Source organism: Topomyia yanbarensis, chromosome 3 (genome assembly GCF_030247195.1).
Source record: "Topomyia yanbarensis strain Yona2022 chromosome 3, ASM3024719v1, whole genome shotgun sequence".
Taxonomy (NCBI): Eukaryota; Metazoa; Arthropoda; class Insecta; order Diptera; family Culicidae; genus Topomyia; species Topomyia yanbarensis.
The window spans coordinates 152182223-152199261 of NC_080672.1; the positions used below are offsets into that span (position 1 = coordinate 152182223).

Here is a 17039-nt window from a genome sequence, read left to right on the forward strand (position 1 = left end):
ATAATTACATGACATTAGTACACAAACTTACACACACACATATAGTCTAAATTGTTTAGCTGAGTCGTTTGGTATATGAGACTGAACTCTCCGGGCTTCGAAAAAAGTTATCAAAATTTGAGCGAATTCTATACATTTTTTGTAATAAATGTAAAACGAACAAAATTCAACAAAGCATCACATGTGGTCGGTATTAACTCAGACCGGACTATCAAGAATCAGTAATGTCTGGCTCAAATGGCACGTTCCCCATGTTGATCGGAGATTTGCGCCTTCAAGTCCGGACTAAGTGACACCAAGTTACTATGTTTTATTTGCCACAAGGTTCTACTGTATCGATTTTGTCGGCTCTTTTCGGCAAATTTAAGACTAAGAGAAACGAAAGCAATGAAATAGAATGAGCCTGCCTAGTCCTAGTTTTCCTTTCTAGGTTAATAACTGATTCGCACTAGAACACCAATCCGTCTTTCAATTTCATTGCTTTCGTTTCTCTTAGTCTTAAATTTGCCGAAAATATCCAACAAAATCGATACAGTAGAATCTTGCGGCAATTAAAACATACCCAAAAAAAAAAAAAAATATTTTGCAAATTTAGATTTATTTTCATGCACATATTTGGAGCATGAATATAAATGTAAAATGAAGTTCAACCACAAATACACACAACATACCTTGCTTTCTTCAACGAATTTTACTATAATTTTACACGTTGATTGAAAATTACAGTTTCGTATACCAATGCACTTTAATGTATTTTTAATCCAATATTGCTATAAAATAAATGGCATGTAATATAACACGTACGAAAGTATAAAATCGTATGCTGTTTGATGCTATCATTGAGTGCATCGAATTCAACTTAATTTTCAATCAAATTTTTTATTCCAGCTTACGTACTAATTTACATGTCGTTTAAAATTCATTATTCTTTGGTGTGTAGTACCATATAAATTATTTGATAAAAAAGTATCTAAAAATCCAATCCAAAAACAATGATCGCATGATCGTTCTAGGCGAGGATCTGTGAAGAATTTTTTGTTCTATCAACGTGCGGTAGACTGGTGTGGAAAGCCCAACTCTTACCAGCAGAAGGCAAAGGATTCTTCACATTTCATTTCTATCATGTCCATATGAGCTTGCCTAGTCCTAGTTTTCCATTCTAAGTTTATAACTGATTCGCTCTAGAATACCTATCCGTCTTTCAATTTTATTGCTTTCGTTTTTCTTAGTCTTAAATTTGCCGAAAATAGCCAACAAATTCGATACAATAAATGACATTGCGTTAATTTCGAGAAAAACGAATTTAAAGTTTTAATCGCTGCATCCTTTTAACCGAAATTTATTTTTTGGCGTAATTCATGCTAATTAAAACGTACAGTGAAAACCCGTTTTTATCAGCTCCTTTGGTGTATATTAGGTTGAGTTAGGTTATTTATTTCTTTTAATAAACCAATGCTGTAAAAATATTCTTCTTTAATCCATAGAATAGCCTCATAACCCTGGCTGGCTGACAAAATCGGGTCAAAAAGCTGATAAAATAGGGGGCTGATAAAAACGGGTCTTCACTATATTACAATTCTGGCACAACTCCAATGTAGCAGAAGAAATTCGGTATCCAGTGTTCACTTTTTAAGAGTTTGCGACTTAGTGCGGTCTGATTTAACACCGACCATATTAAATGAAGAACGTTAGTTTCTTTGTAAATTTATTTCGAGAAAGTCATTCGAAAATAAAAGTTAGGCCCTTTGAAAATATTGATTTCCATACAAAATTTGTTGGCTCAAAAAATGAACGCCAGTTTGTTCGCTCTGTTATTCTATACATATAGCAAAATTTAAAAAATGGAACAATGCAAAATCCCAGTTAATGAACCGAGCGCATTCAATCCTTTTCTTGCAAATCGCAAACTAATTCCGAAAACTCTTCGTTTGCGAAAAATGGAATCGCTGAACAAGCTTATAATTACACAGCATAGCCAATCCGTCTACTCTGCTTCTCATTGCACTAACTGGCACGTGTTGATTCAATTTCATGGATTAGCAGCATATTTTTAGATTTATGCTCTTATTTTTGGCACCACAACCCCGCCTCAAACTCAAACACATAGTGTAATAATTTACTGCTGGGAGCACGCATTATTATGTTAAATAAAACCTGGAAATTCACTTGAATTATCAACAGGAAGTGTAAAACGTTTTTTTTTGCTCTACTATACTTCTTTGCTATCGGGTATATATATAAATAATAATTAACTCAAATAGTTTCAGTTTTCAGCCTTCAGTTAGAATTTCGGTCGAGGTTTCGATACCAAATATATATAGTTATTTATTTCCTTACTCTAGAAACTGGTACCTCAAAAAGATAACCAAAGTTAGTTGTGATAGATTAAAATTCCTTCGCGAATTACACGGCATGCTCTTGAAAAATGTTACATTTTTTGTCTCCGCGGTCGTGTCCTGTACACAACCCTTTATTTATTTTAACGTCCCCCTCGTTGTATTGTGGGCAAAGCAAGCTCAGATACAAAATTTCACATCATTTGGACAATTTTAAACAACCGCTCACTTCGCTTGAAGTTTCTGATATTAGTGCTATGGGAAAATATGAGGAGAAATATATTAAATGCTTTAACTTTTGGAGCAGGACTCAGACAATTACAGTTTATACCTTTTTTAAGGAAACATTCTTAGTCAGAGCCACTTCGGGCTCCAAGGCTGGTATTACTTACGAGCCCTTCTAAACCTACTAATTTTAATTATTATAATTGAATACACATATAATAATTGAATACATCAAACTGATCAAATCGGACTATGTTGGATCTGTTGCCAAAAATCTATGTTCTACTATATTTTGATGCCAAAAATCTTTAAAATGTATGAAAAGTCGAGATTTGAAGTTTCTCGAAAAAACTGCAACTTTTTTTTGAACTTGTTGATTTTGTAGCCTTTTGCCTTTCTCATATAGAAAGGTCATGCAAACGTTTTTAACCGAGGCCCGGAGGGCTGCGTTTCATATACTATTCGACTCAGTGCGACGAGATCGGAAATGTCTGTGTATATGTATGTGTGTGTGCATGTGTTTGATTTTTACTTGGTAAAGCTTTTACGCCGACTTAATACACGTTCAGTAGTTAGACCATACTACCGATTTCGTCCATCGTGTGCCAGAGTGAGGGATTCTGAACAGAGAAAATAACTCTGAGCCCTACTTCTCTCAGCTCCATCGAGGAGTGCGACATTTGCCTGAACCCCTCTGATTCCATTTGAAATGACTACTTTTGAAATGACTACTTCTTTAAACAGCCATGACCAGACAAGAACTGCGTCATGTGGAAGTTCGCTTCATCGTGCGCTCTGTTTACCTACATAGACAGGCATAGAATTAGTCAATGAGTCCATCTACCGTTTACAGCGTTATCTCACTGATGGTGCACTTGCTTAAGGTATCAGCTCGTGCTCGTTTACGGACTCACTCGCTATTTTCTTCGAGTAGAAGGTTTGTGGAAATCGTTTTAGCTATTACGTAGGCTGCCTCTGACGAGATAGTTTGCTAAGCGCTAGACCATAAGCCTGAACGTGCTGTTCAACCGAGTTGTGTTCCTCTTCGTCTACAGTGCCGTCACCCTTGCATATCCTGCGTATTTGAGCACCGATGTGGAGACACTCGTCAGTAGCCGCTTTTTACTGCTGGTGATCTCCGAATTGTTATAGTACCTAAATCACATTTATGGCCCTCCCGCATGCGTGGTTGATGTGGCTAATAAAACTGAGCCGATCGTCTACCATCACTCCCAGTTGTCTAATTTCCCGCTTTGAGTTGATGATATACTACTCGATTACTGCGAAGTTCTCGATTACTCTACTGCTTTTCGGTTGCTCATCACAACCGTCTCGATTTGTGGTGAGCTAACGCCAGCTTTTTCTCGCGCAATCTGTCATTCACAGGATCTATCGCCTCCCTGGCAAGCACTTCTACTTCCTCTTATGGTTCCCCTATCACCAGGAGCTCCACATCGTCCGCAAAACCGAAATCTTCACAGTTTTGGAGAGGTTAGCATTCCAAAGAGTTAGATCAAGTATGGAACCCCACCGTGTGGCCGCCTTCTTCAATAAAAGGTCCGATCAATAAAAAATCAATATCAGCCGATGAAAAGGTTGTACCTTTCATTTCAGACTAAGTTTGCCATACACGTATGTGGCAAATAATGTCACCTCTGTTTCTCAAGGATGGATGAACCGATTTTCACAAACTTAGTCTGAAATGAAAGACCTTTTCGTCGGCTGATATTGATTTTTTATTGATCGGACCTTTTATTGAAGAACGCGGTCACACGGTAAATTCTCATATAAACTAGTACCCACATGATATCCAAATTGTGCGGTCACACATGAAATTCCCATATCAGCTGCACTCTAAAAATTTTCAAAACTGAATTCCATTTTTAAAATGCATGAAACGGTGAGATTTAAAGTTATTTTCAAAAAAATTGTCAAAAATCTTCGACTTTTTGGGTGGATTTTGCACCTTTTTGCCTTTATCTTATAGAAAAGCTATATTGTTGCTCCAAAAACCAACCGAGGCGCGGGGGGCAGTTTAATATACCATTCGAATCAGAAAATGTCTGTGTATGTGTATGTATATGTATTACATTATTATTATTATATTATGTTATATTATATTATATTATATTATATTATATTATATTATATTATATTATATTATATTATATTATATTATATTATATTATATTATATTATATTATATTATATTATATTATATTATATTATATTATATTATATTATATTATATTATATTATATTATATTATATTATATTATATTATATTATATTATATTATATTATATTATATTATATTATATTATATTATATTATATTATATTATATTATATTATATTATGTATATGGGTATGTGCGGACATTCACATCGGTTTTATTATCCCCATTGACTGTTATTGAATTTCGATTTGATTCGGAGTTACGGATTGATAACTGCGATCACATAGAAATCCCTGATTTAAACAAATATCTCAAAGAGACTTGAAGCGTGAAAAAGTGGTTGAAATGTGTGATAAATTGCTTGAACTTGTTGCCTATCAAAGTTTATTTCTTCACTTTGTTCACCTGCTCCGGTTGTCTCGGACGACGTAGTCAAGTTCCTGAATTAATTACCCCTTTTTCTCAGACTATAGTGCATGCTTTAACTCACAGATATGGTTCATTATTCGCAAACGATCCTATTGAATTTCATATGGATTGGATCGCCCGCCGCTTTCATAGGTACATATTGAAGAATGCAAATTGTTTACCCATATAAACCAATATGATAAAAATAATGAATAAAATGGGTTCAAAATTGTTGTATTTGCATAGTAAGGTCATTGATGGACAATCAAGTACTGTTTGGCTCCAGGAAGTCCCGCTGGAATTGATCGAATTCCTGAAATGAAAATGCACCGTATTTTTTGAGTTTGCTAAAGCATTCATGGTTATGTGTTTGACTATGTAGTCTTCGGTTTATAAAAGCACGATTTTGTCTTCATCCGACGTTTCGGTTCGTGTGGGATCTGTTTCATGGACTCGATAATGTGTGTTTTGTTGTCCGGTCTCTTGATTTGCATGAAACGATTTTCATTCATCTATCCAGATATAGCCGCATCGATCGTGTCCGCATCAATATTCGGGTCGAAAGGCTGGTCTTTTTTACCTTGAAATACGGGATAAACAACGATACAAAAGTATGCAACTGTTTTCTGAGTGGCAATATATTTATTCATAAATAGACTTTGTAGTATGTATTAGCAGAATCGATGTAGGATAGGGTGAGAGGAATGAATCACGTTTAATCGATGAATGGATCTAACGCAAATAATAAACCTTCGTTGCACTTTTCATCGATTCGGGTAAATGTGTTGCTAACGAAAGTTTTCGCCTTTGCACAACGAAAGCACAAATTAGGTCTACCTATGGCTTGGTACACATACACCTCAACAATTGGTCGGTGTTGAGTCAGACCGGACTAAGTCGCAAAACATCAAAAAATGAGTTAATGATAGCACTAGCTAAAGAATTTCTTCATCTACATTCCACTTTTACCGGATTTGAAATATGAAACAATAAACAAGAATTATGGCAAAAATTATTTTCCAATTATAATGTAAAGGATGCTGCGATTCAAACTTTAAACGCTTTTTTCTCGAAATCAATGCACTGTCACTTAGTCCGGTCTGACCTAACACCGACCAATTGAATCCAAGCGAACGGTGTACAATTGTACAATGTTTGAATCAAACAGCTGTGTGAAATACATCGTGCCCGTACACGAATGGAAAATACGCACCAACCATAATGAGTCAACGCTAGTGATGATGGGTACAGAGAAAGAGACAATCTTATTCGCCATGTACGCACATGGAGTTCGACTGTATAGGCGAGTTGTTCATGTGTTGCGTTCGAGATTGTACATAAAATGTGCGCTTGAAACGAGCACAGAACAAGATAAAGTATGGTGCATGAATTTCGTTTGGTCGGATGTTTGCTCGGGTACGCGTTGAACGGCGAGCAGTGCGTATTCCCACAGTCAGTGTAGCAGACTTACTATTCATCGCCAGTCTTCGGTGATGAGCGATAAGCCTGCACACTGGTTTTTGAAGTACGCGACTGAACTTGTCCGACCAAATCTGTTGCTTAAATAGTCGAAGATGACGTCATTCACAGAAGTGTAGCACGCTATGTGCATCAATCTGTCAGGCCAGACATGGGAAGTGCTCCCTTCTGTGTGCAACTGTGGGGTATTTTGACTATGTTATACATTTTTTAAATTTTTAATACCATGATATCAAAAATCTATGGTTTTATCCATTGGAATTTGTTCTTAGAAGTATTTCTGAGCGATGCGCGCAAAAATAAAAAAAATATGGTTAAATAAAAAGTATGGTCAAAAATTTGATGCGATTCAAAATTACCTGAGTATCAGGTGGCTCGGTTCGGGCAAACGTAGGAATAGGTGTGTTTCGATGTAGCTCCGAACATTTCTAAAAGGAAACATAACAAATGAGTTCTATTCGCTGCGGCATTGATTAACACTAACATAAGAGATCATCGGAATGTCCCGGCTTTGCGACACGATTGCTTCAATTTTGCAGGTTCCTTCTGGTCCAAATATGGCAGCCACTCCATCGCAAATCATTTCTGTGATGGCCCGAGTGGCAATAACTGTATCGCCTCGAGTGTCGTACCATCGCAACGCCAGCGTCACATTGGGTAGCAAATCTGGATCATCGTTAATCTCCTCCAAAGCGATCGTCAGCGCTCCGGAAATTGTGAGACCTTGCTTGTCTTTCATGTTACCTTTCAGTGCGGTGAGATATCCGACTACTAGCTGGGTACGATTGTTGTTAAACTTTTGATGGCGCGAACTCGTCGTAAGTTTCGGGATATAAGTTATTCCTGAAACATGCGAATGCTGTGCCTGAGGAAGTGGCAGCAGTGACAATTGAGGTTGTTGTTGCTGCTGCTGAACTACGTTGCTCTGGAAGGTTGATAAAGCCAATAGCGGTGAAGCCGACTGAGACGACTGTAGTAGAGTCGTAGAGCCGGCTGCTGACGGTTGGGACGTTCCATCGACGTTCGGGGCGCTGGCTAACGCCACCGAGAGCAGTGAGAGCAATAGAACGGGCCAACACGTCATGGCCCCTCAGAGCGGGGCCGATCGGCGCGACTCCAAGCGATGGAACACCTGAAAAGAAACAGATCGACAAAAGTTTTTTTTTTATTGAAATGCATCTTGATACAGGTTGGTGGATATAATGACTCGTTAATACTATTTTTTCTGAGTCTGAAGTCGGTACTGACGAGTTGTTAAGGAGTGAATTTTGCTCTGAAGATTATGTGCTGTTTCAAGGCGGCCGTCTCATTAATAAGTTAAATATTCGAAATAAAAAAATCTGTTTTCAAGAACGTCTACAAGCTAAAGTAAGGACACATGGTTATTTTAGGCATATAACATATAAAATTCAATTGTATTATAGGTGTACCTTGAATACTATTAAACGCGTACAATTTGAGGAAACATTGATAATGAGTAGGGCATTTTATTGAGGGTGTAAGTTTTAAATTTCTGATTTTAAGCTTTATCGAAGAAAATGTCAATTTATTCGCGGTTTTTTTCTTTTATTTCGATAAAGTATACTATAGTGATCAAACGTAAAGAACTGTTGAGCTAGGTGAAGTCTCACACACAGTAGTTTATGATATTTATAATTCTGACTTCACTCTGAATGAGTTGCTGTGGGCACTCGACAGAGGACGAAGCGGGTCTTCAGGACCGGACTGCATCTACAGAATATGGAGCAGTTATGTATTCTCACCCTGTTGGCGAACTTCCATTTTTAATTTTCAAGAAACGAGTGAAAGCTGAAGACCCTTCGGAAATTATCCGTCCACAACAATACAGCGCCTTCTCCGCCGAGACATTCACAATAAAAACAGAACTAACAGCGTACCACACGTCTACCGATTTTCTGAATATGTCCGATTTAACATGCTGTTTTTCAGCAATCGAAGCCGACACTTCCCGACATTCAATGGATACAGGAGATTGAGAACATGCTTTGAAACCTTCCAATCAATCAATCAATTAGGTCACGCTGGTATCCGCGGCAACGAAGAGGCAGACTAACCCGCACGACAAGCCAGAGGCATTGCTCCATTTTGTATATCCGTTCCGGGAGGTAAACTGAGGAAAAACTGCGCGAAATTAAATTCGACACAACTGACCGCGAGATTTCGGCCGACCAGGGAATGAATACCCGGCTGCGAATAGGGCATATCCGATTGACACACGAGTTTCTACTGAAGAAAGAAGCCCCACCAACCCCACCGACTGTTGCGGGATATCCGTAGACATCCGTCATGTGATTATCGGCTACCGGAAGTACACCAAATCTAGGGAAAAGAACGATATTGGGTCAACGATTCTGCGAGTGGCTTTATGTAACAACGGAGACAACGAAGAGATACTGCCAAATTTCCTCAAGGAAGCAAATTTGAATAAACAAATGTGAAAAAACTGAATTGTAAATTGTTCTTTTAATGTTGCTGAATGCGAATTTTGAAACTAATTCTCTACTGACACGAAGGCACCCTTGTGTTGTAAGGTGTGGTGAACAAACAGCTACAACTATCACAATAACATGTTAGCCGGCTTCTTTTAGCAAAAATCGCATTTTTTATTTCAAAGTGCTATAAAAAATTCAAATATTGAAAAGAAAAGAAAAGAAAAAGCTTTCATCATTATCTGGGGAATTGTGTGCACAAGCACTGTGCAAAATTTCAAGTCACGCTGTCAAGTAGATTTTGAGTTATAATGCACACGGCAAAACAAGCTTTTTTCAAGGCGCCTTCGCAAACTCACTGTCATTTCAGTATTTTGCAATCAAAATTTGAGAAAATATTGCTCATTTGTTGATCCAGCTAAACGCTCGTTCCGTCGACAGAAACAAATAATGCTCGTATCATAGTAAACACATTTAAACAAGTTTTACGCGTCATATGTTGGCTCAACAAATAAATGCCAGCATCGCTCATACTCAAATAAGTACCCGCCAACAGTCGTCAGCGACAATCGCACTTCGGTTTACATCACATCAAATGAACTGCATTCAACCCTTTCATGCCCAACTTGTATCTAGTGTATATATCACTAAGACCTTATTGTTCATTTAAACTGTTGGGGTCTAAAAACACGAAAAACCTGTGTTGATCAAGCAGATTTAGAAGCTGCTCAAGTTTTACCTTCCGATACTCTATACAATTCTTTCAGAATATTTACAATAGTCCAACTGCATTAAAATGTATTTGAGGACAGTCTAAATTGATTGGTTCTAACAGTTTTCAAAAATATTTCAAACAACGATGATATATAAAAATTTCATTCTTCAGCGTTAACTGAAACTGGCAGCACTGCTACATGGAATCCGATCAGATCAATTGCAATAACTTCAGTTCTGCAGATAATTCTAATAACTGTTAGTGCTCAAATGAAAGATAGTAGTCACAGTTATCAATTTTACTTATTTTTGTGTTTAAATTCTTATTCATCACAATATTTGAAAACTTTGTTGGATATAAAAACATAGGTATAAAAGGGTTAAACTGCGGTAGTTTACTTTATGCCTTGCACCCGAGAAGTCACCAATCTGTTTATTGATTTATTTACGGAAAACTTTGCAGAATTCACCGCACTAACACAGCTGGCAGCATGCCGTTTGATAGGTTTGTTATTGACACCGGTTGAACTAATTACGGTGATTTATTTATTTTACTGTTTCGCCAAATGGCACACCGTGTGTCTCATTTGAAATAAATATGATTTCGACTGTTTTTTTTTGAACTCCAAGAATCGTGAAATAATTGTCCCTGAAATATCTTCTCAAAGATGACAGTAATTTAGGGCGTCCCAAAATTACATCATATCAAGAAAGTCATCGGGCTCATCTCTCAATTTAAGTTAGTAGAAGAAAGAGTGCTTCGCCAAGTAACGCTCCTATATTCTGCGCTAATTCCTAATGAGGTTTCTTATCCCTTTAGAATATGCACTTCCAGCATATTTTTATTGGCTCTAGCGCTATTAAATCCACATATAAGCATTCAAAATCTCGACTCTATAGGACTGGAGTGAACCTAACGTTCGAAATTTGACATGATGTATATATATATATATATATATATATATATATATATATATATATATATATATATATATATATATGTATATATATATATATATATGTAATAAATATATATATATATATATATATATATATATATATATATATATATATATATATATATATATATATATATATATATATATATATATATATATATATATATATATATATATATATATATATATATATATATATATATATATATATATATATATATATATATATATATATATATATATATATATATATATATATATGCAATAAATGCAACACAAGAACCAAATCGATGAGTGAACTTTTGTTTTGCAGAGGGATTGAGCATGGGTCAATAAAAAATGTTAGTCTCATAAAGAGGAAAATAGCAAACACGGGGGAGACATGATATGAGAAACTGTTTCATATTTAAACTATATGAGAACCATTAGATGATACACCACAAAACTTGTCCAATAGTCGTCCTGAAAAGGGCAGTCTTTTTGGTTGTTTCGGCCAGAAAGATGACTTAGGTTGCTGCGGAGGCCTTCTTTTGGGTCTTTTTCGGCAGTAGAACGGCCTGGACAATGGTTACGCCAGAGAGTAATTTGTTCAGCACTTCGAATGGCCAGCTGCAGCTGACGGGGGATAATTCTGGCCTTTTCCCACGGACTTCGTTTCATGTCAGCTCCAATATCTCGGCGGTGAGATGTTCCATTACGACCGCCAACTAGACGAATGCTCCGGTACCGACACGCTCGACGTAGTTAACCGTTCTCAGCAGACAGGGGATTCGGCCGACAGAAAATGTATGTGCGAGCAACCAGCACGAATGTATCACACGAATGATGTCGCACTCGCATACGACCCCCGGTCTTATATTTGGTTCAGTATTCGTTTGAAGCGAAATGAGCTGGCCATCGAATGAAATTTTACTTCCGCCGTCAAAGAGGAGGAACTTCGAACAAAGAATGTTCAAGATTTGCGGCTCGATGCATATAATTAGCGGGAACAAATCAGGAATGAGCTTTGTCGTACTGTGGTTTAATTGCCACAAGGTTCAATTATATCGATTTTGAAATTGAAAGATGGATGGGTATTCTAGAGCGCATCAGTTATAAACTTAGAATGGAAAACTAGGATTAGGCAGGCTCATGTGGACATGATCGAAAGGAAATGTGAATCCTTTGCTTTCTGTTAAGTTGGATTTGGGCGTCGCACCTAAGTCTACCGCATGGTCGTTGATAGAAAATAACTCATCATCATGTTTTACCGCCGACGCCGGCAAAATTTTTTTCACAAATCCTCGCATAGATCGACCGTGCGATCATTCTTCTCCCCTTCTGCTAGCATCAAGCCGTGTCGTATGCATTCAATCGACACCAAGCTATCGATGCTGCACCAATCCTATTGTGATTGAACTATTTATTGACACAATAGGATCTATGCGGCGGTCTTAAATTTGCCGAAAATAGCCAACAAATTCGATAGACTTTTGTGCCAATTTGCCCTTGATACTAGCACGGAATGGTACAAACTAATTATTACAGTCAGTCTACGGAGCCGGCTGAACCCCTTCTCCCCTGATCTTGAAATGTAGTGTCTGGCCATACAAACTAATTATTACAGTCATTACACGGAACAAACAAATCACAGGTTCTCGCAAATTTCAAATTGTCAATGTCCGTTTGAGTAGCAATCTATTTTATATTACCTAGACTATCGCTGTTAATGCTAGGAAATATTCAAATTCATTCTTTATTGTTTGTTGTAGCCCTTAAAAGGTTTTTTTTTATTGAAGGAAAATATGGTAGTCAAAAGATACATGCACCAAATTTTGTCTTTTTGGCATGGAATCGTTGACAATTAATAATTTACTCTATTACTGTAACAGGCACCCGAAAATTTTTCATTCGGTTGTTCGAGTTTATGCCAACACTGCGGAAAATTTATGGCGCCTCTCGCTTATTGCACCATCCAGACGATATAGTCCGGTTTTGCTCGTTCAAATAGATAGCAACGAATGGTATAAAATGGACATGCGGCACTTTGGTGTTTGATAGTCTGCCCGGAATAACTGCCTCGTGTATGCACATTTCCCACTTTGTCGTGAAATTTTTAAATTTCAATTTAACCGATTTTAAATACAATTATTATAATTTAAAATTTATTAGTAATGATATTTAAGTCAGGTGTTACTGCATCGATTGGTGTTTAAAAGTTTGAAATCAATCAACTAATAGCGAAGTTATTGCCGTGTAAACTTTATATAGCTACATAGAAGATTTTCCAAAATTTAGAATGACAGCCAGCCCCAGATAGTGGATTTTTAATATCAAAAACGTACGTCGCATGCTATCTTTCTAAAGAATCGAAAACATGTTGGTTTTATTACACGAGATAGATTTCCGGCCGTAGACCCTTTCCAAAAAACTCGCCACCAGAAACATACTGTTCAACCACCACAAATCCCCGACTATGTACGGGGAACGTGCCATTTGAGCCAATATATTCTGATAGTGGTGTAACCGTTTAATAATACGGTTGCAAGCTATGTCATTGATGCAATGAACGTATGCTGATGGTGCCAATATGTCTGGTGCGGCCGAATATACGTTTTGTAGGTTAGTGAGAACCATCCATACAATTAGGGTTCCCATCTCTGCCCTAGGTTTGTTGGTTGAGGGCTGGTACTGTAGTTCACACAAGCTTCGACTCTAATGACATCCTTCATAGGAATGTTTCGAATTTTATATAATCTCAAACTCCAATCATGTAAGTTTTATGAGGTCTCAATGATTGGTAACCTTAGCTGCACATTCGACCAGCCACTTGCTAACCTGCAACCACTTGCTAAACTCAACACTGACTATACCAACACTCAGTTCAACATTATGACGATTGAGAGAATACATCCCAACTTGTGTCAAATATCCCCCTCAGAATGCAGCAACAGGTAGGTGGATGTCTAAGTTCGTTAATAATAGGGCAATGAGCCTATTTTGGTTTATTAGCCAGAGGGCCGCACTCTTTTTTGAATAACTTCTTCATTATATTGTCTACAATATTTCTCAGAATTAAGTGTTTCTCAAACATCTATATAATGCTTATCTAGCGTAAATGTTTCTATGTTTAGCAAAAAGGAAAATAAATGTTCTATTCTGTGCATCTTCTCTCTGCTCATCGATCCAATTATCGCCATTCCATTTGCATCGATTCTAAGTAGGTATCTGGACGCCAAGAAAAATGAATTGTAAAACGAATCATTCTACTTGTTTCAGCCGATCAAAATAAACGGAAACATCACGCACATGAAAGAACCTCATCAGCTGTTAGAAGAAGAATGTGATTTTGTTTTAATTAAAAGCTAATTAAACTTGAGTTTATTGTTGCACCCCTGTTTTAGTTAACTAGATATTGTCATTATCCCATATGCTTGGTTCGAAACCAAGAGATGCGAAATAGAGTCACAATAGGCTCTACTGCCATAATAGGTACATTACCCTACATATTTCTCGTCACAGCCGCAGCATTCGGCATCATTACTAGATTTAACACCACCTACCACGACTTATGTATACGGTTGCCCTGGTTAATCTGTATAAACACATGGCGGTCACATCATACGCACCGGTATTTTAAAATCGCCGGAGTCACGCTTTATGACACGCGATCGCTCCGACCGATTTAAACAGGTTTACTAGAATTGATTTAATTCATTGTTGATAGTATCTAAAATCGTGTTTATTTGATAATGTCAGATAAGCTGTCCCCTCTAGTTTATACTGATTGAAGTTAGATGTAACATTTGTACTTTGCTGGATGTTTTGTGAAGTATAATTGTAATGCTATTAATGCATTTGTTGTGTCCGTTGCAGACTATTATTTCACTAGGTATATTCTCAAAATTCTCAAATAATATTTCAGCTGTTTAACCCGTGTTGATGATGGAAAAAAATCAAACCTGTGCCAGAAATAGTCGTTAGTAATTTTGGAAATACCTGCCACCCTGGCGTCAGTTCCGGATATTCCCCAGGGGAACCCTAGTGCTGGCCAGATACTAAACCATACTAAAACTGCCAATATAAAACTTCATGATTTTCGTAGTCCATCTCAAAAATAATTATTGTAAGTAATTTTGGGAAAACTAACTATCCTGGGGTCAGTTCCGGATATCGCCGGAATAAAAGAAATGTATAGAATTTGTAAAATGTACAGATTTTTTTCAGAGGCCCGGGGTGCCTTTTCTCATATACCAATCGACTCAGCTCGACAATTTGGGTCAATGCATGTGTGTACGTATGTGGCAAAATCTCATTCGTGTTTCTCAGCACCGAACCGATCTTATCCAAACCAATGTTAAATGAAAGGTTAAGCACTCTGTTTTTGAATCTGATGTTTAGTTTCTAGGATATGCATACAAAAAGTATTTTCCCAGTTTTTTAAGATTGACTTCAAAATTGACAACTTAGTCAAACGTTGCGCATATCGTTTCTTATAAACGGATTATTATCAAAACAGATATTTAACATGGAATTTGGACGAAATAAGAAAAAAAAATTGCTGCGATTTTTTTTTCAACAAGAAAAAAAACTTTGTTGCGAGACAAGAAAAAAAATCTTTTTTTGTAGAACGTCTCTGAAAAAAAAACACATTTTGCGGTGTTATCTGACATTCACAAACTATTCAAAAATCGACAAATTATCCCGAAAACTCAACATAGGGATAAGGTATTTTTTACACGCTTGTCAATATTTTGCATGAAAAAATTAAAGAATATTATTGAAATTATACATTATAATGCACAAAAGTTTTAACTAATTCGCTTCACCGAAGTTTGTAAACAAAAATAGCAAAAAAAGTTTTTTTTTCATGCTGAAACACTTACGCCCCCCTTGACTATAGATGTAGTTTCACTGTTCGTGGAAGGAAGGACCCACCTGTGAATTGTCAAATAAACGTCTCATAGAAAGACCATTACAGACTGATTTCTGAATCGACTGAATTTTAAACGCAACAATCGGTTGTTGCCTTCGAAGCTCATTTCGTTAAGGGAACAATATGAATTCAAATCAAACTTTTGGCGATTTATATATTAGTCAATGTTCAATATGCATAAGACTTGCTGTAAGGCTTTTGACATTTAAACATTTCATTTGAAATCGTAGTATTCAGATCGTATTTCCGCAGCCATAGGTATGACTTTGAGGATACAAAACCTCTAATTTGAGATTAAGTTGGTGAAAATCGAATAAGCCTTTTCCGAGGAGCCGAAGAGACTTTAATTATGAAGTATTCTAAGAAACAGGAACTTACGGAATTGTCGGGATGGACACTGGATTCAAAGCGACTTTGAACGGTCATCGGCGATCAAGAAGTCTCTAGCAAAGCAAAATGTAGATTTACAAACGAAGGTACCATCAGCACTCACCGCAATGAGAGCCGGAAACCCATAATCGATGTCAATTTTTGTGGCCTTGGAGTGACAGAAATGATGAACTGGAGAGTGTGCGAGGAGATACCCATAGCGATCCGGTACAGGGCACAGTTTGAACTAGTTGTGAGATAGATAAATGAGTGAAGGTGGAAAACGCAGATCTTTCACAAGGACATGTCCGTCGAAGAACTTAAATTTGAGGGCATCCTCTTCAAGCCAAATGCGAACGAGTTGATGGCAGTACTAATAAGGGCGTGCAATGTGACCATACCGAGGAATGGGAAGCCGAGAAACGGTCGTCTGTTGCAATATGACGATTGCCCATCTACGTATAAGTTGCCTCCAAGTTTGGAGAAAAAGCCAGAGGGCTCGTAATGATATCGAATGGAGGGAGTAAGCTTCAAGAGCAAGGCGGAATGCGAAATTCTACTCATCTACCCAATGGCTTTCGGTGCTAGATTTATCGGAAGGCATTACTTGAAAGAAGCATCGCTTAGATTGAAAACGGGAACTGAAATCAAGCTCGAGGGAGTCAGAGCACCACATCTTGTTTTCAGCCAAATTTACTCGTTTTTCGTAACACAGATAGACGTAGATTTTTAAACGGGCCGTGCACAGATTTTTCAAAATATCACCTGGCATCCCTGAAGTATCTACATAATTGATTCTCTTGGAAAACGAAACGGAATAGTGCTAGTTGCTAGTGCCTATAATGTGCTCTGTCGCGCTTCCCTGAAATGGATTTTGATGGAATTGTGCCGTCTCCGGAAATTAAAATAATGCGTACAAAATTACCCGATATACTAAATGAAAGGGCGCTCGTCTGTTGTGAAATGGAGCGCAGTGTTCAAGGCATACAAATAATAATTTGGTGGA

The 17039-nt window shown here is 37.3% G+C and overlaps 1 protein-coding gene across 2 annotated transcripts in view; it reads right to left on the reverse strand.

The window, feature by feature from the left end:
* LOC131692402 (receptor-type guanylate cyclase Gyc76C-like) overlaps positions 1-17039 on the reverse strand; it is a 158131-nt gene that overhangs the window by 39630 nt on the left and 101462 nt on the right. For both annotated transcript variants that reach the window (XM_058979423.1, XM_058979421.1), the window contains 2 exons: positions 7111-7758; positions 6986-7054 (listed from right to left, as the gene is read on the reverse strand). In XM_058979423.1, the coding sequence (XP_058835406.1) occupies positions 6986-7054; positions 7111-7710 (669 nt within the window). In that variant the 5' untranslated portion in view covers positions 7711-7758. The remainder of the gene's footprint in view (positions 1-6985; positions 7055-7110; positions 7759-17039) is intronic.